The sequence below is a fragment of the Aptenodytes forsteri genome, unplaced genomic scaffold, assembly GCF_000699145.1.
Source record: "Aptenodytes forsteri isolate BGI_AS27 unplaced genomic scaffold, ASM69914v1 Scaffold55, whole genome shotgun sequence".
NCBI lineage: Eukaryota > Metazoa > Chordata > Aves > Sphenisciformes > Spheniscidae > Aptenodytes > Aptenodytes forsteri.
In genome coordinates, this window is record NW_008796063.1 from 9,022,057 (window position 1) to 9,048,670 (window position 26,614).

Genomic DNA, 26,614 nt, shown 5'->3' on the forward strand with positions numbered 1-26,614 from the left:
CTCACCAGAGCAGAGCAGAGGGGCAGAATCCCCTCCCTCGACCTGCTGGCCACGCTGCTTTTGATGCAGGTCGAGGGAGGTGATTCTGTCCCTCTGCTCTGCTCTGGTGAGACCCCACCTGGAGTCTCAAAGTTTCCTTTGTTTAAAACAAGTTTCCAGTGTAGTGAGACTTTTTAAATAATGCTCTTTATCTGGAAATAAAAAGAATTTGGAAATAAAACAAATGGAGGATATGCTCTTGAGGAAGAATGGTGATGTGTTTCTCAGCTGTCTGCTAGATGCAGATTGTATTTTAGTAGCTGGCTAAGAATTTTTTAGTGCCCACTGAAACTTCTTTTTAAACTTTCCTTTGATTGTGGCTTTTTTCCATATCTATGTACTGAAAATCAGCAACTTGCTATGATTAGCTTGCTCTTACTTCTTCCTCAGTATATGTTGAAGCAAAATGTCATTTCCCAGTTAGCTGATTTATTTAATTTCTTGGCTTTCTTTTGTTTAGGGTTGTGTAAGAAAAATATTTTTAACATTGTTAGTGTTCATATGTCCATTCTGAAAGGGCATGTGAAACGAGAAATTGAGACGTGTAACCTGTGGAATCAACTACTCCAGAAAACATTCCCCTGGACAGTTATCTTTGAGCTTTCAGTGCTGTCTTCTGTTAGAACCTTCATTTGGATAGGTGCTTTCTAATTAGTTTAATGGCTTTGAATAGAAATTACTAAAGTCTTAGAAAAAGACAATTCAAATGTACATATCAAATCTTACAGTACTAGTTCTGCATGTATTTTAGTCAGTCACTGTAATTATGCCTTTTGGTTACTTATGTCTTTGAAAGGTATATTGTGAATTTCAAACAACTTAAAGGCAGCTAATGCTTTGTTGTCTTGCACAGTTTTCTTGCTGTGCCAGAAGCAATTGAGTAACTGATACTGTAACTGGAAAAATTTCCCTGTTTTATCTCCGCCCCCACCCCCCCAATTCTAAGGTACAGATTTTGTTTGTGGACTGCTGAGAAGAAAGAGGGCCTGACTTGGAAGCCTGCTTTAAAATGTCTTCTAGTTTATGAACTCACGTCTTTTTTCCTCCTCCCCAACTTCCCTTCTGTTTTGCAGCCATAGACCTTTTGTATGGGGGTATATACTGCTTTATGTGTCAAGATTACATATACGACAAAGACATGGAACAAATTGCCAAAGAAGAACAACGAAAAGCTTGGAAATTACAAGGTTTGGTTTTCCTGCCTGAATTTCTTGTTTCTGTTTTTTAATCATACCTGTCCCTCCCATTTGTCAATGGCAAAAAACAGTAAGGGGAAGAAAGAGCTCTTTAGAGATAGTAGAGCAGGCCTTGGGAGAGAGAGATGTCTAGCTATTACTTTCCAGGAGTTAGACTGTTAGTTTAACATGTGCGCCGCACCTAATTGTAGCAAAAATATTTTATTTTTAATTGCAAAAAAAAAAAAAAATCTAACATTAATCCTGCAAAACTTGCATAATATCAGAGTCAGATCTGTATTAGGTAGAAAATGTAACAGTCTGCTCCTTTAGGCTAATTTAGGTGATATAGGCAATAAATCTGTTCCCCTCACATGAAATGCCACCCTTGTGTGTGATTTTTTTTTTTTTAATAGAACGTGCCAGCTTACTTACACACCTGTGCTTTCATGGTACACGCACAGTATCTATGTAGAAATATTTACACACAAATATATGTACACACATTTGTTTTATTCAGTTTGCTTTCCCTAATTTTTTCTTTTTTAGCCTTCACCCCAACAGTGGTTTCTCACTACCAGTGTACAATGACAGGTAAGAGGCGTGGGCTGGCGACGCACTTCACTAACAAGCGTCCCTTTGCTGATTATCCTGCCATTTTAGACATGAATCACAGTTAAGAATGCCAGTTTTATCGTGCAAATTGTTTTCCTCTTGTTTGGATATGTTCCAATGATTGAATAATTACAGCACACTTGATTTCATATGCCCTTTCCTTGATAGAACTACTCCAAAACAAACCTTTTCTCCTTTTTTTGGAAGGGAGAGGAAGTAGCATTTACCTTTAACTGAGTAGTTTTTAAGCATCAGTTATAAAAGCTTGTCATCTTCCATTTCCAGTGGCCTCTAGGGGTTATGTTTTCTTAAAGTGGGAAAGTCTGTATTTGAAGACAGATGACTTCTGTCTAGTAATGTCTCTTACTGAATCCATGGCATCCTGTTTCAATGTGACGGCCTTAGTGAGGGCTGATATGACTTCAAACCATTCTTAACCTCATTTCCAATTTTAAAAATAGCAGCTAACATCGTATTAACTAGAGCTTTTCCGATGGCGTATCAAAAGTATAGCTGCTCTTACTTAGAATCGGATCTGTAGTAGGAACTACTTTCTGCTTATTCCCCATTATTAATCCTGAAACTTGCATAATATCAGAGTCAGATCTGTATTAGGTAGAAAATGTAACAGTCTGCTCCTTTAGGCTAATTTAGGTGATATAGGCAATAAATCTGTTCCCCTCACATGAAATGCCACCCTTGTGTGTGATTTTTTTTTTTTTAATAGAACGTGCCAGCTTACTTACACACCTGTGCTTTCATGGTACACGCACAGTATCTATGTAGAAATATTTACACACAAATATATGTACACACATTTGTTTTATTCAGTTTGCTTTCCCTAATTTTTTCTTTTTTAGCCTTCACCCCAACAGTGGTTTCTCACTACCAGTGTACAATGACAGGTAAGAGGCGTGGGCTGGCGACGCACTTCACTAACAAGCGTCCCTTTGCTGATTATCCTGCCATTTTAGACATGAATCACAGTTAAGAATGCCAGTTTTATCGTGCAAATTGTTTTCCTCTTGTTTGGATATGTTCCAATGATTGAATAATTACAGCACACTTGATTTCATATGCCCTTTCCTTGATAGAACTACTCCAAAACAAACCTTTTCTCCTTTTTTTGGAAGGGAAAGGAAGTAGCATTTACCTTTAACTGAGTAGTTTTTAAGCATCAGTTATAAAAGCTTGTCATCTTCCATTTCCAGTGGCCTCTAGGGGTTATGTTTTCTTAAAGTGGGAAAGTCTGTATTTGAAGACAGATGACTTCTGTCTAGTAATGTCTCTTACTGAATCCATGGCATCCTGTTTCAATGTGACGGCCTTAGTGAGGGCTGATATGACTTCAAACCATTCTTAACCTCATTTCCAATTTTAAAAATAGCAGCTAACATCGTATTAACTAGAGCTTTTCCGATGGCGTATCAAAAGTATAGCTGCTCTTACTTAGAATCGGATCTGTAGTAGGAACTACTTTCTGCTTATTCCCCATTTTGAGGGAGTTGAGTCAGAGGAAAGGAGGATAGCGAGATTGCCAGTGAGTCCTCGAACAAGAAAATACAGCTGAAAATGCTTTAGCACGAAGCACTGGTTTTCAAAGCAAGACAAAGTGGAAACGTGTTTTTAAGCCTTTCATTTATGAGAATGCATATGCACCTCTTCTGAAAACTCCATCAAACCCTTCTAAACTCTGTTGTTTTGGGCACCAAATTAATCAACTACAACAACATAACACTTCATGATGCTATTGAAGAGGAAGGCCCCCCAGTTCCTTACTTTTGAATATGAAAATTCAAAGAGCAATTTCTTAATTTTGTTGTCCTTAGCAAATGATGTATTTGCGCCTTCTGGACTGAGATGCAGCCAGTTTGTCCTTCAGTGGACGTCAGGCTGCTATAGCTTATATTCTAGGGTAATTACAGCTACAAGACTGTTCGTCTTGTTGTCTTGGACCACAAAGTGGTGCAGTGAAGGGAAGAATCACCGAGAGGAACTGCCAGGCCGAAAACCTTCTCTGTACTGGTTAACTGACTAATAAATGGCATATTAAATATATATATAAATGCATATTTATATGAATATGTACATTGCATCTTCTGTCCCTGGAGAACAAATCTGTAATGACCAATGGAGATATAAAATGAAGGAATAGACAGCAATACACTTTAAATTACTGGAGTACACAGTATAGACATTTTTTCTTTAAAGTCATGGCATAGGATCTTTTGTTTTACGGCTTTTGATCATGAAGCCACGTGCGTTTCCCCGCAAATTTATCTAAGGAATGCGAATGGGAGATACATGGAAGAAATAATGGAGAATTATGTAGTCTTTTTTTTCCTTCTTTCTCCATTGCTTCAATCCATCCCCTCCTTCCCATAGTGACTCATGTTATCTGAAAGATTGTAAAGCATAAAACAGGAGGGAACCCTTCTTTCTCCAAACTGAATGTCAAGATTAATACAAACCCCAAACTCAGTGTCTTGGTTTTATATTTCTACCACAGAGTTAGTTTACCTCAGATAGTGTTGCCAACTTAAAGAACTTAAGAAGTGAATCCAGTCTGCAAAAACCAAGATTGGCTTAAAAATTGAGGTGTCAGTGTTGTATATTTTCAAACTTCTATCCACAGTGCTTGAAGGGTATTAGTATATACTTCAATAGATGCTCACATAACAACATGATGCCTGGAGAAAAAACTTTAAGAAAAACCCCAAATACCATGAGATTCATTTCATACTCTTGTAATATTAACTCTTAGTGTGATGAATTCCCATGTCCAGCTGTAGTTCAGGGTTATATGATATAACTCTGAACAAGTTGCAACTCTACAATTTTTTTTTTGTCTGGTATTGAATGTTCTTTAATAACGAGGGAGGTGAGAATACACGGAGCCCTTCATTCTAATTAATGTTTGGATTTTTGGGAGGGGGGGGAAAAAGGGGATCTGCTAAAGCATAGCAAAGTAAACAATCTATATTAATGATTACTTGCAAAATTGTGACTTTTATAAACTAGAGCCTTCATTGCCTTTTCTTTCACTCATCCATACGTCCCTGATAAATTCCCTGAAAAATGACAATTTGTGCCTTTGACCTAATGAAATTAATTCTTGGATGGAGATTTCACATGCTGACTTGAATCTCTGGCTATTTTATAGCTTTATTTTTAAAATGATGAATTTTCACTCCTGTAACGCTACTTTCCTTTAATTGTAAATGGTAACCTGTGCCTGTTTTGCAAATCTTTGTTTAAGATAGTTTCTATTGGAGTTTTTGGCATGTTTGTGGATGTTATTAAACCTTTTATTAAACCTTTTTCCTTCTTTTTTTTTTTTTAAACTTTTAAATACGGAACTATTCCTAATAAATGGTTCTGTCTTTTTTTCCAAATTTTCAAGAGTAATAAAACCTCAATATTCTTGTTAAATTATATAGCCAGGACAGAATGCTTTTTAATTTCTGCCTCTGACTTAACTTTGTGTTCTTTCTAATGGAAGGCTTCTGTAAGAAAGTTTTCTGTCTGTTTTGCTCTGTGTGTGTTGTGGCATTAACTGTATATGGTTTTCTGTTTGGTTTCATTTCTTTTTTTAATTTGATTCACCCAGAATCCTGCAAAGTAACCCAGTCTGTCATGTTTAACTTTACTTGAAGAGTTGCTCTTGTGAAATGCTTTGGTCCCCATCCTCTATAAGCATTTAAGCTATATAATTATATATAGATATATATAAATATATATGAATAGTCCCACTGACATATGTGGAACTATTGCATGCCTAAAGTTGAGCGCACATGTGTTTCCAGGTGTGAATTTTGTTATATTTGATTTAAACCAGGATTTAAACATATCCAAGGGGTTGGTTTTTTTTATTATGAGACTTCATCCCATTGTCAGATTATACTAACTGTGCTTGGCCACGTTTAAACTACAGTGAACCCAAATGCAAGAGTGCAAGTTTACAGCTGGCCAGTGCAATAGCTGGTACTAACACGGTGTTGAAAATTATTTTGAGCTTTTTTACAAACCAATTTATATAAATTCCGAAGGGAGTATTACAAATATGAAGAGGATTGCTGAAGGCATCTAATGTAAAACTTGTTGCAAGCCAATGTTCTGTCATATGTGAACTGTCCATATGTGCATCTTAAAGTTGCTTCATTCGTTTGCCTATGCATACTGTATAGTGTATTCAAAGCATTGCAGCTGTTTTATCTCATCAATCTGTTACACAGTAATTAGTTTCCTTTTCTGTTTTCCTGGGTGTGTAGCTTGATGCTGAGCCTTGGATAAAGGAAAGGGACTATATGATTCGGGTATTCTTTCTTATGCTTCTTGCATAATCTATTGTTGAATCAAATAAAGTGAGAGATGGGTGCATCCATGTAAATAAGAATTTTCTAGTCCTCAAGAATCCGAAAATGAGACCTTTTATTACTAGAACCTGGAGGGTCAATAGTAACTATGAATTGAACATTTTTGGGTGGGTAGCTTCTGACAAGCATAGCTATTTCTGAAAATGAAGATCAAAGAGCTATTAAAATTTAATGTATATTATGCAGAATGTGTAAGCCTCTAGCTATATTTTCTACTTTTCTTCTTTTCATATGTATGATTTATAATTTATTTTCTGTAGCACAGCACTGTGCATTCTGTGAAAAATAACTCTTAATTGACTTTAATCCTCAGTTTTAGAAGAGATTGCTTGTCGTCTTATTATTCTTTACTTTTAATGCCGAGCTGCTTTTGTGACTCACTATAATTGACCTTGCATACTAATTTCTCTGTGCTACATAGAATGCTCCGGCAGTGCTTAGCTGGTCAGCACATGAGCCTTCACTGTTGTGTTTTTCTTGTATCAGATTTACACTGAACGCAACTCTGTGCTTACTTCAGATCTATTCTCCGTACTACTTACCTGACTCATTTCTACTGCGCTTTCCTTTGAACAAAAGAAATGTATTGGAAATACAGTCTTGATGTTTAAAGAGAATAATGACAGATTTTAGCTGCAGCTCACGAGAAAGGGTAGTTAAGTATTTGGAGAGTTTTGGTTGGTTGGTGGGGGGAGGGTTGTGTTTAAACCTACTACTAATTGCATTTTTAGGTAACGTTAGATATGTCAGTAAAGCGAATCTCAAGTATTGGAACTTGTTGATACACAGTCCTACATCAGTGGTTATAAGGAGAGGTCATACTCTAATGGTATATTCTAAGACATGTAGTAACTGTTTAGTATATTGAATTACTAAATTCTGCTGTTCATCTGTAAAGATTAAGCCTGTATCTGTCCATTAAGTTGGGTCAGTTTTGATTTGTTTAATGACTTGTCAAAGTTCGGTGATGAAATTTCTTGATTATCCTGTATCTTCTCCTAAAATCATATGGTGGTTCTGTCATTTGACTTCCTCTGAGCACAAAGAATTTTATTTTTGAGTAATAGTGGATTTATTATTGTGCTGGATTTTCTTTTTAACTGAAAGGAGGATTATAATCCAATAATGGAAAATTTGTTTGGGCTAGGTATTCTTTATAAGTAAAAAAGTGCTTTGCTTTTCTTCTTTTAGTTCTTATTTGTTGGAAGATTGGTTGATACCTTTCTGAACAGTATTTTTTTGGGGGGGGTAAAAAGAAATCAGTCTCTTGTAGTTGTACATAGATTGAATCTAACTTAATGGACAGCATGTTGAAAGTTTTTACTTGAACAGAGTTTTTAATCCTTTTACTAAACAACTTCCTGAAACTTTCTTTTCATCTGCTTAGGCATTGGAGAGAAGTATTCAACATGGGAGCCAACCAAACGGGAGTTAGAATTGCTACGACACAACCCCAAGCGGAGAAAAATAACCACAAACTGCACCATAGGTAAGTTCTAGAAGTCCTTTCCGAAGCCAATTCTCAGCCACTTGTATGTTCAAAATTCTGTGGTGTTTTTCCATAAATATTTTCCCTGAGGTAGTTGTAGTGGATTTCCTTAACTGTTAGGATAACACAAGAAGTTTATTTTACACTACCTTTTTCTCACTGTAGAAGGATATCTGCTCTGTCACTTCACGTACTGATGATGATTCATCTGTGTAACAGCTACAAAACAGAACTTTTTTTTGACAATATGCGTTTAAAGACTTTAGCAGAAATCAGTGACGTTATCGCACCTCAGTCTTCATCAGAGATCCCATGCAGGTGTATGAAGGAAAATCCTGTAGTTGAGATGTATCCTTAACTATAGCAGTCTATTGGTAAATCTGGTTTTAGCAGACAGAATAAGCAGAGTGATGTCTTTCTGCTTCATGTTCTAAACTCTAAATGGGGTCTCTTCAATTTCATATTGACTCTGAAAAGATGTAATTTGTTCTCCCACGTGTGTCAAATAGCAGTTTCGAAATGCGTATCAAATGTTTAATGTTTAGAGTTCAGTAGTCTAGAGCAAAGAACTCTCTGAAATGCGGGCATATCTACTTAAGGCTGGAGAGTATTTGGGGAAGGGTGATGAAAATGAACAGCGTTTTCCAATTTTTTTTTCTGCTGTCTTTAGGTTGGGGGAGTAGGGGGTTAAAACCAGCTTCCTGACATGCTCTAATGCACATTATTGGGCATTTTCCTATACTGTTAAATGCACAGTAACACTTTAATGGTGAAGGGACAAGGTTGGAGATGTAGCTATAGACATTGGAAGTAGGAAACTGTTTAAAAAGTTTTTTCCTAATTTTTAAGATACTTACTGTTTTATGAGAACGCGTCACGCTTTCAGCACATTTGCTTTTGTCAAAATACACTGGACATAATTACTAAAACTTTCTAATGTTATGTTTCTGATACAGTAAGTAATATTTAATCCAAAATATATGTATATTTATTTGGAAAAATGGACTGAGAAGCACAGAGTAAATTGTAGTAAGTTGAAAACGCATATAGAAGGGTAAATCTAAAGAAGGGACCTATGCATTCTCGATAGTGGAACAGGAAAGACAGTTGGAAAAACATCTGGACTTTCAAGCAGCCTAGGAAAAAATAACCATGCAAAGATTGCTTGCATCATGTTCACACTGGGATTTTGTGTTTTATGAAACTCCAGGATATTTTGTAAAGATTGTTACAAATTACTTAAGATAACAGAACTGCGCAGGGCAAAAAAAAAGTTTGATAGAATTCTGAAGGTGAATGTGACCTTTCTGAAGAATTGAAGCACATTTTTGTGTTTCTCTTTCCAATTTGAAGGAATGCTATGCCTACTCTTAAAGGATTTTAAATTTTTCAGGCTGTTTTAAAAGGACGTGTCTGGTTGCGTGAAATCTCATACAACGCTGCATGGGCAGGGGAGCGCTCACGAAACACAGGGGATAAGGGAAATGACTGATCTCTTCACTTCTGCAGGCATGCTTTTAATAATTTCTCCTACTGAGCCCTGGAGCTGTCTATGTGCTGAGATTTAGAAAGAGAAAAAAATGAAAGCACCCGAGAGACATAATGCAGTTTTGGGCTACAGTTAAAAGCAAAAGACTAGCTTGCTTTCACAAAAATACATTGGGGGTTTAGGTGAAGGAAGAAAAGACCTGCCATTGTCCTTGAGCCTTTTCTCTCCATCTAACCTGCTGCTAAATATATATCTGCTTCAGAGTCTTTTTCCCTTCGCTTTCCTCACATTGACTTGTCTGTTTGCAGTTTCAGATCAGTGAAGAGCCTATATGCAGACTGAAATGCTGCAATTATCTGGACATTCCCATTTCTCTCTCTTTTTTTCTAATACTCAATTCTTTTGACATCAAGTTTTTATCAATCCCATAGCAGATATTAGCGAATCCAGTTTATCTTCTGAGGTAGGTAAATGGCTCAGAGAATAGGCATAATGTCCAGTTTTATTGGTTCTGAAAATGAAGATTATGTTGGTAACCATCTATAAGCATTGCACATCTGTTGATCAGTTCTGTTTACAAAAGAGTCTGTTAAAGCATAACTAGCTGCCTTTTATGTATAAAATGCTCTCTGCAAAGCTATTTTAAGAAGAATGCCAGGGGTGTTTGCCACTTTCTCTTACCTCCAGAGATACACTGATGTCAGTTGGGAGACGGTGTGTTTAACTGCTCTGTGATGACCTTCTGAAATGGTTATTGTGCCAATGCCCGTTTCAGCATTTGTGTAAGACAAGTGTATTAGTATTATAACCAAAGGAAGTGGGACGATACTCTGAAACCTGGACAGGCATGGTCTTGAAAGGGTATACTTAACTTGTATGTGAAGGGCTTGCATATGATTTTTTTAGCCCTAATAATAAAATACATTAAAATTGATGTTATTCATATCTAGAACGCACTTAGGTGGTAAAATATGTTTTGTTTTTTACCATTTTTTTTTACCGTATTTTTACCAAAATATGTTTTGTTTTTTATGTTTGTTTTAAAAAAACACATTATTTACATGACACTCATTTAGGTGACTGTTTTACTCTGTGGCAGAACCCTCTTCGTACATAAAGGGATTTTTTTTTTATTCCAGATTTGTAGTGGTCTCATGATGCTTCTCAAACAGCTGGATGTGTCTGCTACTTTTTCTGAGCTGTTTGAACTTCTATACAGCTGCAGGATCCTTTGTCTTTCACTGGCACCATAAATTAAATCTGAAGAACACTCAGTCATGAAATGAATGTGTTCTAATGGAGGATTGAACTGGTAGTTCATTAGAGGAAATACTGTGCAAAACTCCTAGCTTTCGGTTTAGTGAAATTAAATGGTGCAACAATTTGAAACCCATTAATGAAGGAACTTCTGGTTCACATCCTCAAAAAACAAAAACCCCAAACAACCCAAAACCAAAAATAGAAACCAAAAAACAAAAAACCAACTTAAAAACCAATGAATTTTGCTTGATTCTCTTCTAAAACAGTGTGTGTTTCCATCTCATAGATACTTTTCCAGCTAGTAAGAAGATAGAGTAGGTAACTTTGCTTGAATCACTATTTTGCCATAGAGCAAATTGCTCTTCAGATGAAAACTCACGTCAGGCACTGCTACAGGCTATAGAAACTCTGCTGATTCCTGCCTTTTGGGATATAAACACAGGACTGTTCCCAATGTTGCACATAAGCATCTTCAAAGTGACTTGGAACGCACTGTTAACCAAGTGGAAACGTTGAACTATCTACATGCAAGAAGCCATGATGAAAAATCCTCGCATAGTGTTGATTTTATGTGGGGCATTTCATATTCTGATGTCCTAGCAGACTTGAAATGTTGATGGAGTTTCTGTATTTCAAGACATTCAAGAAGACTGTATAGTCTACTCAGACCATAAACGTATGCTCTTCGGAAGCAATATCAGCTCAAGATGCTCTCAGACCTTGCGTGCCCCAGATGCTGTAGCATGCTGCCTTTTTCATTGTGCTGGCACAGGTGTTTTCAGGTGAACTAGATCAGGCTGAAGGGATGGCATATTGTGGGGAACGCAGAGGGTGAGTGGAAAGTAGAAATTTCGTAAGTTACTGTGTGTTGTTCTCAGCAGCAGTACTGAATCGTGGCCTAGGCTATTCAATTCATAGAACATTTCTATTAATAGAAATGCTCGTCTTGATTTTTGGTTGAAGCTGCTGTTTCAGACATCCTATAAACACCAAAACTTTTATATGGGAAATTAGATAAGACTTAAACTTAACAATTATTAAATTAGATTCTAGCAGTGTAAAAGGAAAATGTAATTTTTCAGCCTCTTGTCTGTGAAGACACTGCCCTCAGCAAGTGAGGGCAATGACCAAGCTCCAAGTTCACAAGCAAATTTTTTATTACGGGATTGGACTAGAAGTGACAGTGATACAGTATCTTTCGGGACCTATTTTCCAAAGCTCGTCTTGCTCTGCTATCACTAATACCCCCAGCAGATCAGTTCTCTTGAGTACATGAAGTATTAGCTTGGGATCAGCTGGTCTCTGATTAGCATATGAAGTGACTTTGTGGCTAAAGATTGGTATATTAACAATAGGAAGAATTAGACTCCCAAGGCACATGGATAATTAGCAGGAGCCACTTGGGATTCCCATTTGCGGTGCTGCAAAAAGGCAGAGGGGATAGCCTTTATAGGAGACTGAGCAAATCCTTTTCAGAAAGAATGATGAGGTGTGGGGGAGGTGGCAAAAACAATAGCTACATGGGAGTAGCAGGTGGTTTTTGCAGCTGTGCAATGCTAAGCAGTGTGATGTGACAAAGAGCAGCATGAGTGGAATAAATATTGCAGCAGAGCTCCCATGTAAAGGTGGCAAGGGAAGGGGAACAGTGGCCTGGAAAATATTTCTGGTTCTCTAGACAAGCTACCAGGAGCTTTTCCGCTTCCGTAGAAGTAGCAGTAACTTGAAGGTGTTGAAGACTACATTAGTACTTGGAAGTTTTTTGTGAATGTACCAGCTTTCTGGTGTACTCTTTCTAGTTGAATGCTGCTTAAGGTAGCTAAAATGGAAAAATGGAATGAAAAACATAGTTTGGTACAGCACCAAATTTTTAGCTGTAACTTAAATTTAAAAGTTATTGATTTGTAAGCAGTAATACTTTCATATTTGAAATAATGACCACACAAAGTGCACCTTGACTAGAAGTCTCTGATTCTTAAATTTTTTTAGACTGCTGTTTGATGAAGGAGAGGAAAACCACCTTTAAGACTACTCAGGTGAATGTTTCCTCTGTGACTTTTTTCATCTAACTTCAAAATTAGAATGGTTATCTGGTTGGAAAACTGTTTCCTAAAAGGTTGGATTAGTAAAATCAAAAAATGCTACCCTTCTAGCAGGGAGAGCCTTCTGTTCCTGCTTTACCTTGTCATGAGCTCTGACCATTGGATTGAGTTGTGCAATATTTTTCCAAGGTCTAAAACTGATAAACCTGATAGTAAAAATAAATAAAAAAACCCCTTTCCTCTCAAAGCTCCCAGGGAATTTTAAGAAGTAGAGGGGCGTTAATCTTAAGAATTCTAAAACATAAGCTGTGATTTACTTGCTGAGGTTTGTAGAGATTTGCTTTCAGAAAGTCTTGCTAGACTTCTGAAGTTTACCTCTTTAGCAATATAAAATATAAAGCTTTCCTCTGCAGAAGACATTTCGTAAAAAGAAAGTCCAGATTTGATATTTCAGTAGCCTTTTTGTGTATTGATTGTTGTCTGAGAGCATGTCACCTAGTTTTCCAAAACTAGTGCCACAAAGCAATTTGCATCACTGCTGTAATGTCACTTTGTATGGCTTATCTACACAGCAGTCATTGATTATCTGATTTAATTGCTCGCGAGTAAGCTTAGGGATGACCACATTATCACTGAAGTCCCTGCAGTGTTTGCCTGCTTAGAGTGAGCAAATTTTTGTTATAGAAACTTTTGTTATAGAAAAGTAAGTCATCTTACCTTCACGTTTGAAGACTTTTACTAATTAACAGTACTTCTTCAGAATGCTTATTTGATCCTGGGCTAGCTTCACTGAGGAACGAGGGGGTTTTTCTGCTCTTACTTTCGCACTATTTGATTGAATTTTAGGCCCTCTTTCAGAAAGGACATTAGCTGATGTCTTTCGGTATGAGTTGTCCTGTTTTTGTTTTCATGTCATGGTTTTGCAGGGGCATACTCCTTAATGAACGTTAAGAGAACCAAACTCTAAAAAGCATTTCTGATTAAAGCAATAAGACTTTATTATCTTTCCCTCTCCCCTCCCTCCATGTTGATGCTACGCTTTAAGCAAAAGAACTAGCAGTATACTTCTCTCTAATACCTGCTAAGGGTGAAGATACATGCTATAACCGAGGTAGCTTTCTTCCATCAGGGGACAATCCTTTTTTTCTCTTCACCCTTGTGTATGCTTCCCCTTAATTCCAGCCACATGGTCCCACCCTCTCCTGGGCATTCACTCTTATGCTGTCAAGCTGGTTGCAGAGTCTGTTCAGTTCATTAACCTGGCAGAAATCATTGTGCTTTTTGTTGGTGGTGATTTTGCAAGAGCAGTGTTCTCCTGTGTTACTGCCCTCAACAGCTTGACAAAGGTTCTGACACGTGCACAAAGCTGGTGTGAGGAGAGGACGGCACAGGAGCGGGATGCGTGGCTGGGAGAAGGGGGAACCTCCTTTTGCTGACAGCAAGCCATGCTGCATCCGAGCTGTAGTTTTCTTTGCCTACAGCGAAGATTAACTACTCTTGGATTGTCACCTTAGTAAGGCTTGAAATTAGAGTAAGCCAGGAAGTCAGTTTTTAACAGAAAACAAACTTTTCAGGCTTTCTAGGATCCCATAAATTCTTTGAGAAGCTGGTGTCAGTGATAATGTGGCCTATATCGTTGAATAATTAGCTTAATATTTTTTAAAGTAAATATTACATAATTACGTGAATTCCTTCTTGTCTTCTAAGATTCTAAAATCAGTCAGTTATCTTGTATTTATCAATTTACTACTTTTTTGAAATCAATCAGTGGTAAGGCTGAAATCTAAATGACCTTTTTGGCTTACGCCATTTACTGTTCCTGCTGTAGGTTATATAAATAACCTCAAAGATTATGGCTCTTCCTTTTCAGCCTTTATAGACAGTCTCCCTCCCCAAGAAGAAAAAAAAGCTCTTTGGAAGTAACTAATATAAAATGTTTGCCTGTCTTTTGCTTGATGATTGAAGAATAGTTGAAACTTGCAGGGCGTGTTTTTCGGCTTGTAAAGATTAGTGAAAGAAGGATACCGATTCCCTTTACGAAGAACTTTTTCCCCCCAAGGGTTTAGTCCTGCTTTCAAGTTAAAATGCTGTAACAAGTTGAGGTATAAACCAGTTAACATCTTTTCTCCAGGCAATAGTAGTGGGATAGCTTGGAAAATAAAATTATGTGTTCAAGGAAATCATGGCTAGTTTTGGCCCTTGTTAGGCCTCCCAGTATTTTTTGGTTGATCTTCTTGCAGTAGTGTATGGATTGTTGAAGGAACCACCAGACCTAACTTTTGTAGATCAGGAGTATTCTTAGCAGCTCTTAGAAATAAGATACTTTGAGATTGGGTTTTTTGCAATATCTGTGTACAGAATAAATCCCATGCCTCTGCTTCGATTTCCAGTAAAAAATTAACAAAATGTCAAAAACAATTTTGAGGAGGAATTACCTTGAGCTTGGTGGTAGGTTGGCATTGGAACCAGCTTTTTTGTAGTGATGCGCTAAATGTGTTCTGGAGGACATTCTTAGGTTCAGGGTTCTGCTTGAAGGTTTTAATTTGCATGGCTTTATGTGGGAGCAGTTTAGTTTAAAACAGAATAGCAAGCTGAGTAGAACCTTTGAGTATATTTGCTGTCTGAGGAGTAGTGGGTTTTCAGACAAGTTTTAGGATTCTTTAAAAAAAAATATATATATATAAAAAATTGTGAATGGTTTGACTTTTTTCCTTCCCTGTAAAGCTTGGTTTGCATGTTTTATTAGTGGGGAAATAAGAGCAGAGAGAGACACCGATGTATAGGCATGTGCGTAGCTGCAATAATATAAAATATTGCAAATGAAGAAATGTTGACATAAGCATCCAAGTTTGTAAAGCCGGAATTCTAATCCTCAGGGGTAGTTACCTCAAATACAACCCCTGCAGACTGTACGAAGTTAAAACTACTTGTATGTGAAATAAGCAGGTTGCAGTTGGGGTTGAATTTTTCTGTTATCCTGTCTTGGAAAATTGCCATTCATATTACTTGCATGGAAAATACTTTAATTTTGTAACTCTAGGTGGCTCTTGGGGATTTGAGACAAAGGAAGACACACTGAGTTTGTGCACAATGTGAAATTCCTTAGAAGACAGGGTTCTTAATCCAGGGCTTGGATCGTGTTCCAAACTTCTAACTCAAACCTGATTTTCCTCCTCTGGACTTCTTTAAAGTGGATCCATGGTTGTTACTGATCCATACACATCATTTTTAGTTTACAGACAGTTTCAATTTGACTTTTCTAAAATTGTGTTCTGCACTTCTTCAGGTGAAACTTCATCATTTGGATCCAGCTAGGTAGCAGCACAAAAAAGCCTTTCCCCCCCACCCCCCCCCCCCCGACCCGTGGATCCATGGTTGTTACTGATCCATACACATCATTTTTAGTTTACAGACAGTTTCAATTTGACTTTTCTAAAATTGTGTTCTGCACTTCTTCAGGTGAAACTTCATCATTTGGATCCAGCTAGGTAGCAGCACAAAAAAACCTTTCCCCCCCACCCCCCCCTCCTGGATGCTGATTCAACTTTCAAGTGTAAAATTTTTGCTGACTCAACTATTTGTCTTACCTATCTCTTTCTAATGGTAGTTAATTTTTTTGCCTGTGCCGTGCTTTCTTCACTAGGTCATTATATAACTTCAATATGCAGTCAAAACACTAGGCTTTTAACATGAAAAATGCAGTAACTGTTAGTCACTTGTCATCATCTGCTTGATCGGGTTTTTATGGTAATGGGAGGTTTCTTATCAAGAAAAACCCAACAGCAATATATAGCCAGAATTTGATTCTGACCCTCTGAGCAAGATACCTTTATTTAGATAAAGGTTTTTTTGTTTGTTTAAAATTAAAGAAAATTTATCAGGGCATTTCTTTAAAGTTCTGTTTAACTGGCTTAAAAAAAAAAAATCAAAACAGTGGATGCTTACAGAAAAACAGATGTGCTAAAAGTGCTTGGCTTTCTGTGTCTGTCAGAACAAACAGCAGACCTTACCCTTCTTCAGCAGCAAACCCTAAGGTCAGCAGGTACGTCTCTTGTTCTCTTGACCACAATACGCCAAGCTACAGACTATTGCTCTTTCTGTCAATATCGTGCAGCGATGCTCTAAAAACCAAAGCCTTTCTTGAAATGGAGGGTATATTTTCACTGTGCAGTGGTGCAGTCAATGCAAAGATACTTTCATAATCTCTAAATTAAGAGCCACATAAGGAAGTTCAGAATTAGCCCATGTAGCTACACTGATTACAGTCTTAACGTGTGCCTGTCGTCTTGTCGTGAGCAGAGACGCACCCTTAGCATGAGAAGGTTCTTTTTCTTATTATTAGAAAAACCCAACCCAAACAAACTAACTTTGATTTACCACTGTATTTTAACCTGATTAACTCCATGTCATTACAGAGAGCGTGGCATTTTCAGCAAGGCCAGTAATCTCCATCTCAGTTTTGTTCTTTTGTGGATCGCTTTTGGATTATATTTACTATGACCTTCCATTCTGCTCTTTCATATCTGCTTCTAGAGTTGGGCTTTGTGTGGACAGAAGGTAGATACAGTATATGCTGAAACTAGGAATATGCATAAACAGCATGTGGCATGGTTTGTGTGTTGTGGATTGTTGGAATAGCTCTGTGCCAATTCATCAACAATAATTTGCGCATATTAATATATTTGGATGCATTTAATTTCATTGGCAGTTAGCCTACTCCTTAAGTTATTAATTTGTGAAATCTGTTTTGAGGAAGGGCAAAAACTTGTAGGCAGCATATGGTGTGATATTGGGGGGAAAGGACGGCTGCGGGTGTGAATTTTATTTTGTCAGTTTAGTGGGAGTACCTCTTGTTCTTTAAAGATGCCATCTGCACAGGATTCTCACTGTAAGTCTTATGCTTCTGTGCAGATCATGCAAGATCTCACTGAGCTTTTAAGTTTGGCTGCTTTGGGGGAGGGCAAAGAGAATATTTTATTCTGTGCCACCTTTTGAAGTATTTTATTTTGTATAAAGGCTTTTTTTCTTTGCCATTGAGTTGCCATATAAAAATACCTTGAAGGGTCTACAACTTAACTGGCTTTTAAAGGCTAGTTGTCTTAATGCTCCGTATTGATCATTCAGTTGTTTTGACAAACACAGTTCCTGTTCTTTGCCTAGTACTGTTCTTTTTTTGACGTTGGGTGTCTTCTGTCTGTTCTCCTTGGCCTTCCTGCAATTATCAGATTAATCGTTATTGTCATGGTCTGGTTCATGGGACTTTAATGTCTTGAACTTTGCTTTGTAGGGTGTGTGAGACAGGGCAGCTCCTATTTCGGTTAAGTGGTTGCTTTAGGAGCGTCTCCATGCCTTATTCAACTCCTTTCAATTCATTCAGCCCTGTATATCTGAGTGTACAATGAGCACCACAGTTGTAAGGGGTCTGGCTTCATTGTTAAGCTAAGGCATTTTGTGCAATGCATACACCTATATGCGGCATTTCACGTCATGTTTTCTGCTGTGCAGAAATAGGCGCCTTTTTGTTTCTCTAGCTCTTGATGTGACGTGTGCTTGGGGTGCATCCGTGTTTCATCTTTCTCCTCCAGCCGATTGATCTTCGTGTGTTACAGGGATCAGATAATCAAATCTATTACTAAGTGTCAAAGCATTATGTGATTATTTCCAGTGCCGTATATGAAAGATGTTTTCTTCTGTTGCGTGTTCTGAAAATTTGAGATCCAGATTGTATGTATGCATTCCCCAATGTGTTCACTCACTGCTAAGAGATCCTGACAGAGATTGGATCCGGTTGAAGCACAACAAAATTTGTTCAGTTGGTCTTGATATGCCAAGATAGGAATACAGAGAAGTTTGGTACAAGTTCTGCTGCAGAACTTAATGTCTTTTTCAATCTTACTCATTTCAGCTGAGAGAATCAAATAGAGAGAGATGATTCCCATGGATGATTACATGCTGTATAGCTTTTTGTTTTTGAGAACATGGTGCACTGATTTCTTCTTGAGACACCTGAGAGAGAAAAACAATTTTGTGATGCAGATGGTCAGTAAAAATGCTGAAGATAAGAAATTATGGATATAAAAACTGACTTTCCATAGTCTTGAAGAAAGAAAAAAAAAAAAAGGCCTTTATTTGTAGAGTGTTCATGGGTCCTCTTCCTGCTAGGTGACTTACCAAAAGATTGAAAACTAATCTTGCATATTGCAGAGATCCTTGGCTTTAGCTCCCCTTTCCTCTCCTGCCCCACGTTTATTTTAAACTTAAGCTTGGCTATGGGAGACAATAAATTCATGTGCATGCCTATTACACATACATATTTTAAAATCAGTTTTTAAGTGTGGATATAACTACCACCTTAGTTTATGAAAAGGCCTTAAAGGCCTTTCCTGAACTTTTTTTTTAAATTCAGGTTATTCCTTACACTTATAATACAAGGCAGTCATTGCTTTAACAGGAAGAGCAATTCAACTTCACATCCTGGCCAGGAGAAATTGCTCCTGGAATATTTTTTTTTTATCCTACCTAGATAAAAACCCAACCCTTGTGGACTTGTCACATGAAACTGTGTGTGCTTGTGTCAGGATTGTTGTCATGCTCTGCAGCTACAAGACAGCAAAATACTTCCCTTTAGAGTAAATATTTTTACTTGTATTCTGATCTGTTCCTTTTTACTATGATTGTGATCAATTTGGGGACATGTTGGCTAGATTTGGCCTACAGAAGGCTTCTGTCTAGCTGTTATCTCTTCCTCCTTGTGGGGAAGCATATGGGGAAATAAAATGGCTCATGCCATACCCACTCAGGTGCACAGAAATTTCTGGTGGAGAAAACCAGTGATACTGCAGTATCTTGGACAAGTTGTCTCCTCCCTCATTGTAGGAGCTTTTGTAAAGCTATTGCTGTTTGAAATATTAAAAAAAATTGTTCTAATTCAGAAGCTCTAATACTACTAGTAGAGGAGCTTATCTGTAGATTTCATAGAGAATGTGTATCTTCCATATTAATGTTGTTGCAGTTCTTAAACTCTGTCTTAATTTATTTACTGAGATGACACTGGAACACTTCAGAATACGAGTATATCAGGGGATATTGCAGGATCTCATCACTGGAGAGTTTTAAGAACAATTCAGGAAAACATTTGTCAGGAATAATATAGGTAGTGTTAATTCTGCTTTGAGGTAGAGGGCTAGACCAGGTGACTTCTCAAGGTCTTCTACAGCTATGTTTCCTGTGACTTTAGTGGAGGATTCAATGCATTTTTCAGTGGTTTGGTCAAAAACACTCGTTTTGTTTTGGAAGCGTGTTTCTTAATTTAAATTCATAGGGAAAAAATTACTTGCAGTCCCTTGTCTTGCTTGAAACAGCTTCTCTGTTTACACGGGCTATATGAAAAATGAACCTTAAGAGGTTGGTTTGTTTGTTTGTATTGCCAGATATTTTAGGAATGCTGACTCATTTTACCAGGCCGAGGGTGTGCACGCATGAGCAAATTACCATCAAATCAGAAGGATGAGAACTTAAAGAACATCAAATGCCCCTACCTCATCGGTGTGCTTGGTCTTAACCTAAGCATACAGTTACTGCAAAGTAAATGAAAGGCTGTAACCTCACAGCCTGCCTTACCATGCCCACACCGTTAAAAAGAAATCGCTTGCCTTTTTTGAAGTGCTTTAAGCCTGGAGAAACAGAAATAAAAATAAGTGTAATTGGTCAGTACTCTTCTGGAGAATCAGGGGCACACAGTGCTTGCACGCCGCTGAACTCACAAAGTATGTAAAGGTAAATGAAATCATAGGGAGTGTGCCCTAAGGCAAAGAATGGAAACTCCTCTGGGCTGTGAAACAGTTCATGTTTTGGCATCATTAGTTTGTGAATTGGTTCAAAGATGTACCTATTCCAAGTATAGTATAAAGAGTACTTTCTGTGTGTGGCACACTGTGTACACTTGGGAATCATTGTCTGGCTTGGGGGTTTTGTTTCATCTGTGTAATAATAATATAAAATGCTACACTTTTTGTGTTTGACATACTCTTTGTAACTTGTTTGATCCGTTTGCTCTAAGGATGTCACTTGCCCATAAGTTCTTCCAACAATGCATGTCTGAAAAGCATGTGTGGAAAGGCCGATCTGTTGCTCTGAGGAAGAATCTATAGTAAAGCCTTCTTTGGTAGTCATTGCTTAGAGATGTGCACTTTTCTCCCAAATCTGGCAAAGTTACAGGTGACCTTTCTTGAATCTTATCTCCATTTGTTGCTGATTATTTCTATATTATTACTAGAAATTCTTTCTTTAAATAAGCTACAAACATGTATCTCCTATGCTGAGCCTTTAGTCCAGTGTTGTTTAAATGTTATGTGATTGCTTTTACTTGAAGGTACAGCATGATACAGAGACACTGCAGAGCTCCTCCAGAATTGATTTATAGCACTGCTGATAGCTGCAAACTTAATTTTTTTCTTGACACACACTAGCAGGTATGACATAAAGGAAATGAGCTGAAATACCAGATCCATGTGATCTCATTGCATTATCTTGTGACTTTTTTTGCATTACTAAAGTGGATGAATGATGCATTGAGCCACAAATGCAAAAGCTCATACGCAGAATACCTATGTAGTCTAAAAATGACATTGAGGATGGTTAGCAGCCCTGATCCTAGCAGCAGCTGTTAACCTGTTCTCCATCCCTTCCTGATTGGCAGCAGGGCAGTGAATTTTGGTTTCCAGAGCCATGTGGTAGGAATAGGGATACAGGCATTGGAGCTATGGTTGTTTTGTCTACCCAGCCTGTGGCTTTTAGACAACTCTGCGCTGGAAGTTTGTTAACAGTAGAGGGGATACGAGGGCTGGCTGTCTCTGAGAGAGGCCGACAGTTCCTGCATCCCTCCCTCATTCTGGCACTGGCCTTTTGTCCTGACCCACAGTGAGCTGTGTGAACCTGCTCAAACAGGTCAAACACTCATCACTGTTTGCAAGTGATGAGTTCATTCCCTCAAGGTGAGACTACTTTTTCTGTCAGACGGGCAAGGTGAACCATTTCACCGTGGAGTTAAGCAGATGCCAGCTCAGTGCAAGGGGAACATCCCCTTTGGCATCAGTGAGCTGTTAGATGGGCTTAGCTGTCACGTGAAAATGCCCTCACCTTCCCCTTCCCTGTCAAAGCTGGTTCCTGTGGTTTTGTATCAGGCTGTAATATTAATCTGGATGTGTGAACAGTCATGGGATGAAAAAGTGGAGGGGGCGTTACACACCTCTTCTGAGTCAGGGTCAATGTACTGGGCCATTCCTGGTGGCTGACAGAGTTGCTTTTGGAACTACTCCAACAACTGGGAGTCCCAAACTCCCTTGTTGCAATGTTTTGTGACTGTGAGACAATTATTTTTAATACCTAATTAAATTTCACTTCTTGTGAGCTGTCTTTTTTTTTTTATTATAGCTTTGGTAGGCCACAAGAGTTAATTACAGTCCTCTTTGCAGTGGCCTGTAACATACTTGAAAATTGTCAGCCTGGCTTTTCCTCCATCAGCACTATCTTTTTTAATTAATTAACTCAACCAGTGGGTTCTTCAGTTGTTTCTCCAGTCTCAAATATTAATTTCATGCAAATTTTCACTCATGTTCTTGACCTCTCCCCAGTTTGCACAGATCTCTCTTAAAATGGGTGCTCAATTCCAGACATCATCCAGCTGAGGTTTTCCTGTCACCAGGGCAGAATAATTACCTTCCAGGCCTTCTCATATTCCTGTTAAGTTTCAAAATGCTGTTTGTCTCAGAACTACAGCACAGTATTAAGTCATTTAGGTTGAGTTGCTATAGCCATTGCTCCTTACTTTGTGTTTCCACTTAATTTTTCTTGTTTCCTACTTCATAATTGTTTTTATTGAATTTAATTGATTTCAGATAGTTTCTCCCATTTAACAAGTTGCTCTTGAATTATTGTTCTGTCTTCCAATTACGTTTGCACTATCTTGATGTAGTTTGTCCCTTCTGTAAGTATATATTACGTGATGTCACTGAAGCTATTGAATAAAAATAGTGAATCCAATCAATTCCCCGTTAACTAAGAGGGGAGGGGACAGACTAAATGCTGGAAAAACATTATTGCTGTCTCGATCCACACTAAGTCAATGCAAATGCAGCTTAGGCTCAGAGCAGCATGAATGTGCGCAGTGTCAGCGTGGGTCTGTAAACAGTATGAACATGTTCACATGGCGCGGTGCCCGAGGTAATGAGCCTTCCAAGAAGTACTGGGGAATGCAGTGCAGAGGCACTAAATCTGGCTGCATACAGAATGTAACCACATTTACTTGGTCTGGGCTACTTAACCTTGCCCGTACAGAACCAGTGCTGTTGTTTTTACATTGTGGTGTGGATGAACTAGATCATCCTCAGAGACAAGCTAGAAAACATGTTCATCTCTACTGCCGAACAGACAGACATCGCCATGCATATATCCTGACGATTTAATGTAGGTAGACTGTTACCTATTGGTAACTTTGTATGGTTTTTTGGATATTTTAAGGGAGAGAAAGAGTAAAAACAATGACTTTTTGAATGGCAATCCTAACACAACACAAAAAAGGGTAGATCTGGAAAGTCTCTTGTGAATGTTGAAGTCGCTCCAAAACTGCCCAGCTGCACACAAATATGCCAGAAATTACTGAGAAAAAAAAAGACTTTGAGTTGTCATGTGAACCTGAATGAAGTACTTGAGCATGCATTTAAGTGTTGCGTTTAAGTCCTAACACTTAACGTGAGATTTTTCTTACAGACAGCAAAACTGGGAAATATGAACTCACATGTTGTTTTGGTTTTTTTAACTACTTGATAATCTGAAAGGTGGGGAATTGACTCTCTTTTCAAAAAGCAAAACCACCCTTGGCCAGTAATGAGTACCTTAAGAAAAATAAGTAAATGGCAGAGCATCTAGTTAGAGTCACAACTTGCATTCGGTGCATGGGATATATTTCCTGTTCTTTTTTTTTTTTTTTGAGTTGTCAGTTACTCAGCTATAGAGCAAATGTGTCTGGTGAATTTCTTTAAATGGACCGACCAACCCATCTTTGCCTCTGGGTAAAGTTGTGTTAATAGGTGAAGAGATCAGTAACGAGGATGAATTCCATTTACTCCGTACAGCAGTGATATACCGAAACTGAGAACTCCCTGGGTTTGGGTGATTGATCCAGCTAAATAGTCTTTGTCTTCTGGCGCTGGTGATACGTACAAGGAGGAATACTTACTATATCCTGGTTTCCTTTCAACAGTTAATGATTTTGCTGTACATGTGCCATTTGTGGCATATTCTTCTTTCCTCCAGTGTACCATCTTTTGTAGCTGGACTCCAGGATTTTCAGCTGGAAACAAACTCAAGGACAATTTCCTTTTGTACACATAAGCAAACTTTTTTTCTGTTGAGCAATCTGTTATTTCAATAGCAATGGAAAAAATGCAGTGATCCAGAATCCTTTTGCCAGAAATTGGAAGGTTAAAGATGGGTTTTCATTTAGAATGCAAATATTTCTTTTTCCTAAGATACTTTTTTTTTTTCCTTCCAGAAAGCCTTTTCTGATGTAATTGCCTTTCTGTCTGTGTAGGGGGTGGGTAAACTTGCAGTTTATGGTGCAATGCATAATGCAGTGTATCTAAAATAGTCCTACAATTTATTTTCTCTCTGTTAACAGTTGTTCTTTTTCATAGTCTTATACTGACTGGTTCTGTTTTCAGTGTCTTCCATGTTTTGAATTAGTTTTCTTATGCACCTTCGTTCTTATGTTAGAGTTTCCCAGAAGGGTTGGGGTGGGGGGGAAGCATGCCAACATTAGGTCAGTATGTGTAAGGAAACCAACCCACCTCATTCCTCTTGTGTGTTTGGATAGGGTAAGCAGTGGCAATAAATACAGATAGATTTACTTTCTGTTCTAATCTCCGTACTCCGGAGAATGGACTTAACTTACGGTTCCCTCAAATGGTGTGTGTGCAGGTCAGATATTTAAACTAAAGAATTTGTCCTCCAACTGCACCGGAGTGCACGTGTGTGTCTATTAGGGCTTCAGTATGGAAGGGGCTGGCCCTTTATTTGAGTCCTGTCAGTGCCAAATGAAAATATTTGTTTGTAATTAAAACAGGAAAAATAAATCCAAATTTGTATAACAGTGTTATCTAAATACAATGTACTCTGTCATCCTCCCAACCTCCCAAAACTGCAGGATTCAACATGGCCTATGAATCTTGATGCACACACATATATGATATTTAATAGGTATTTTTTAGATAATGGAACAACGTAATACAGGAAAATATTTACATTAATATATAGAATATAACCTATATAGAAAATCTGAAAACATGTATCACAAATCTCTCTTTATAAGTTAAGAAATACTGCTCTAGAACTCTCTTCTGACTTGTGACTTAAAAGGCTTCGCTTAAAAGTCAGGTGGAGCAGAAGAGTGAGTGAAGTTCTCCAGGTTGTGCCCCTTGGTGATTGAATAGCTTGAGGGGGCTGGGAGAGTGGGTGGGCGGTGGTAGTGGTATAGCTCAAGAAAGGTGGTTTGTTTCAGAAGGGATTTACAGTGGTTCAAAATGAGCAGACTAACCTGGCAACCTTGAATAACTGGAGAAAAGGAGCCAAGTCAGAAAAATAAACACAGGGGAACTTCAGCACGTTTTCACCTGGTTCAGCAGTAACCCAAAGAGGAAAGATTATTGCCCTGAGTGTTCATTGTAATTTCTTTGATCTGTCACGTAATCCCTTGCTAACTGTTTCTGTCAAAAATACTCTGTTTAAAAAAGATTCTCTGATTAACCAGTCTGAATCAATGAATCAGTTTGGAGAGCACTTACTCAAGCAGTTGTCCCAACTTACCTGCTGGGGATCCTTAAGTACCGAGGAAAAGGGTGGTAATAAGCAGTCTAGTTTGTAACCTCCTTGTGCTGATCAGCTGCAGGACAGAGCAGGATGCATTTGGTGAGGAAGAGCCCATGGTGACTTGGGAAGGCGGTGTCAGCGGGAAGTTGAGCTGATAAGCCTGCTAGATGAGAGAGGGTGAGGGCAATGGGGAGATGCAATAGCAAGAAGCCTGAAGCTGCAGCCTTAGTGTCCCTGATCTTGCTGTTCAGCACTGCTTGAAGGGGGTGGTCTCATCATCTTCGTGGTGTTCTTTAATGTTACTGGGTTTGCTCATGTTACGGGAGCTCCTAGAACATTTTTGTGGTTTGTTCATTATTTTGATGTATTTGGATCTCGCCACATCTTTTTCATTTAACTGAATTGTTTTAGTCTAGTCTTCCAAAGCCACGTATCCCTTTTCCCTTCCTAGTACCTTTTCTGCTTAGCGAGGGTTTTTCTGTAGCTTGATGATTGTATAAAACTGAGAAAGGTTCGGTGTAGGGATGCACAGTGTTTTCAAGCTTAGCCTCTTGCAAATGTCTATCGTCTTGCTTGCAACTCAGCAGTTTGTAAGTGCTCAGCATCTTGAGTCATTCATATTATTGTAGCCTTATGCATTTTCTTTATCAAGTTTCTTCTGTGTTTTGTATCCCCTAAATTTTTACCCTTTTTGGAAATCCTTTCGGATTGACAGAATATTTTGCTGTTGTGCAGGCTTTTTCTTGAACATAAGCTACGTTAACCAGCACTGCAGTAGCTTACTCCTATTGTAGGTATTTGGCAGGCTGACTATTAACTTAATTTTTTTTTGGGGGGGGGTGGGGGTGTGTGTGTTAAAAGTGTATCATAAAAAAACCTTAACATCTGACAAAGATGACTATTGACTTATTGAAGGAACTCTGTTCAGGGTTTAATGTCAGTGTCTGTTGAAGTGTCCTCTCGCCAGCAGTAAGACTGCAAGTCCACCTATGACTGTCTAAGAGGCTCACCACAAAGTTGAAAGTTCTCCTGCAGTGCTGTTGCTGACTGTATGGTCTTAGACCTGGGGTCATGAGAGACCGCCTTCATTCCACTTGAACAGCAAATTGTGTGCAAGTATGTAACTTGCTGTGAAATCATCGCTCTGCGGATATAGCCTTTAACTTGCTTCTAGGCAGAGCATATTCATTTCAGGGTTATTTTTAGTAGGTTTTGACCATACTCTGAATTTTGTAGATGTTTCAAAGTTTGTACTGGCAGAACTTTTT

At 38.2% G+C, this 26,614-nt stretch overlaps 1 protein-coding gene across 4 annotated transcripts in view; it reads left to right on the forward strand.

The window, feature by feature from the left end:
• The window catches only part of USP22 (ubiquitin specific peptidase 22), a 73,346-nt gene that overhangs the window by 12,866 nt on the left and 33,866 nt on the right, over window positions 1-26,614 (forward strand). For 2 of the 4 annotated variants that reach the window (XM_009286430.1, XM_009286432.1), the window contains exons 2-4: window positions 1,113-1,226; window positions 1,764-1,808; window positions 7,593-7,694. In XM_009286430.1, coding sequence (XP_009284705.1) covers window positions 1,113-1,226; window positions 1,764-1,808; window positions 7,593-7,694 — 261 coding nt within the window. Of the gene's footprint in view, window positions 1-1,112; window positions 1,227-1,763; window positions 1,809-2,689; window positions 2,735-7,592; window positions 7,695-26,614 lie in introns of all 4 variants that reach the window. The other 2 variants (XM_009286431.1, XM_009286433.1) reach the window with 2 other exon arrangements.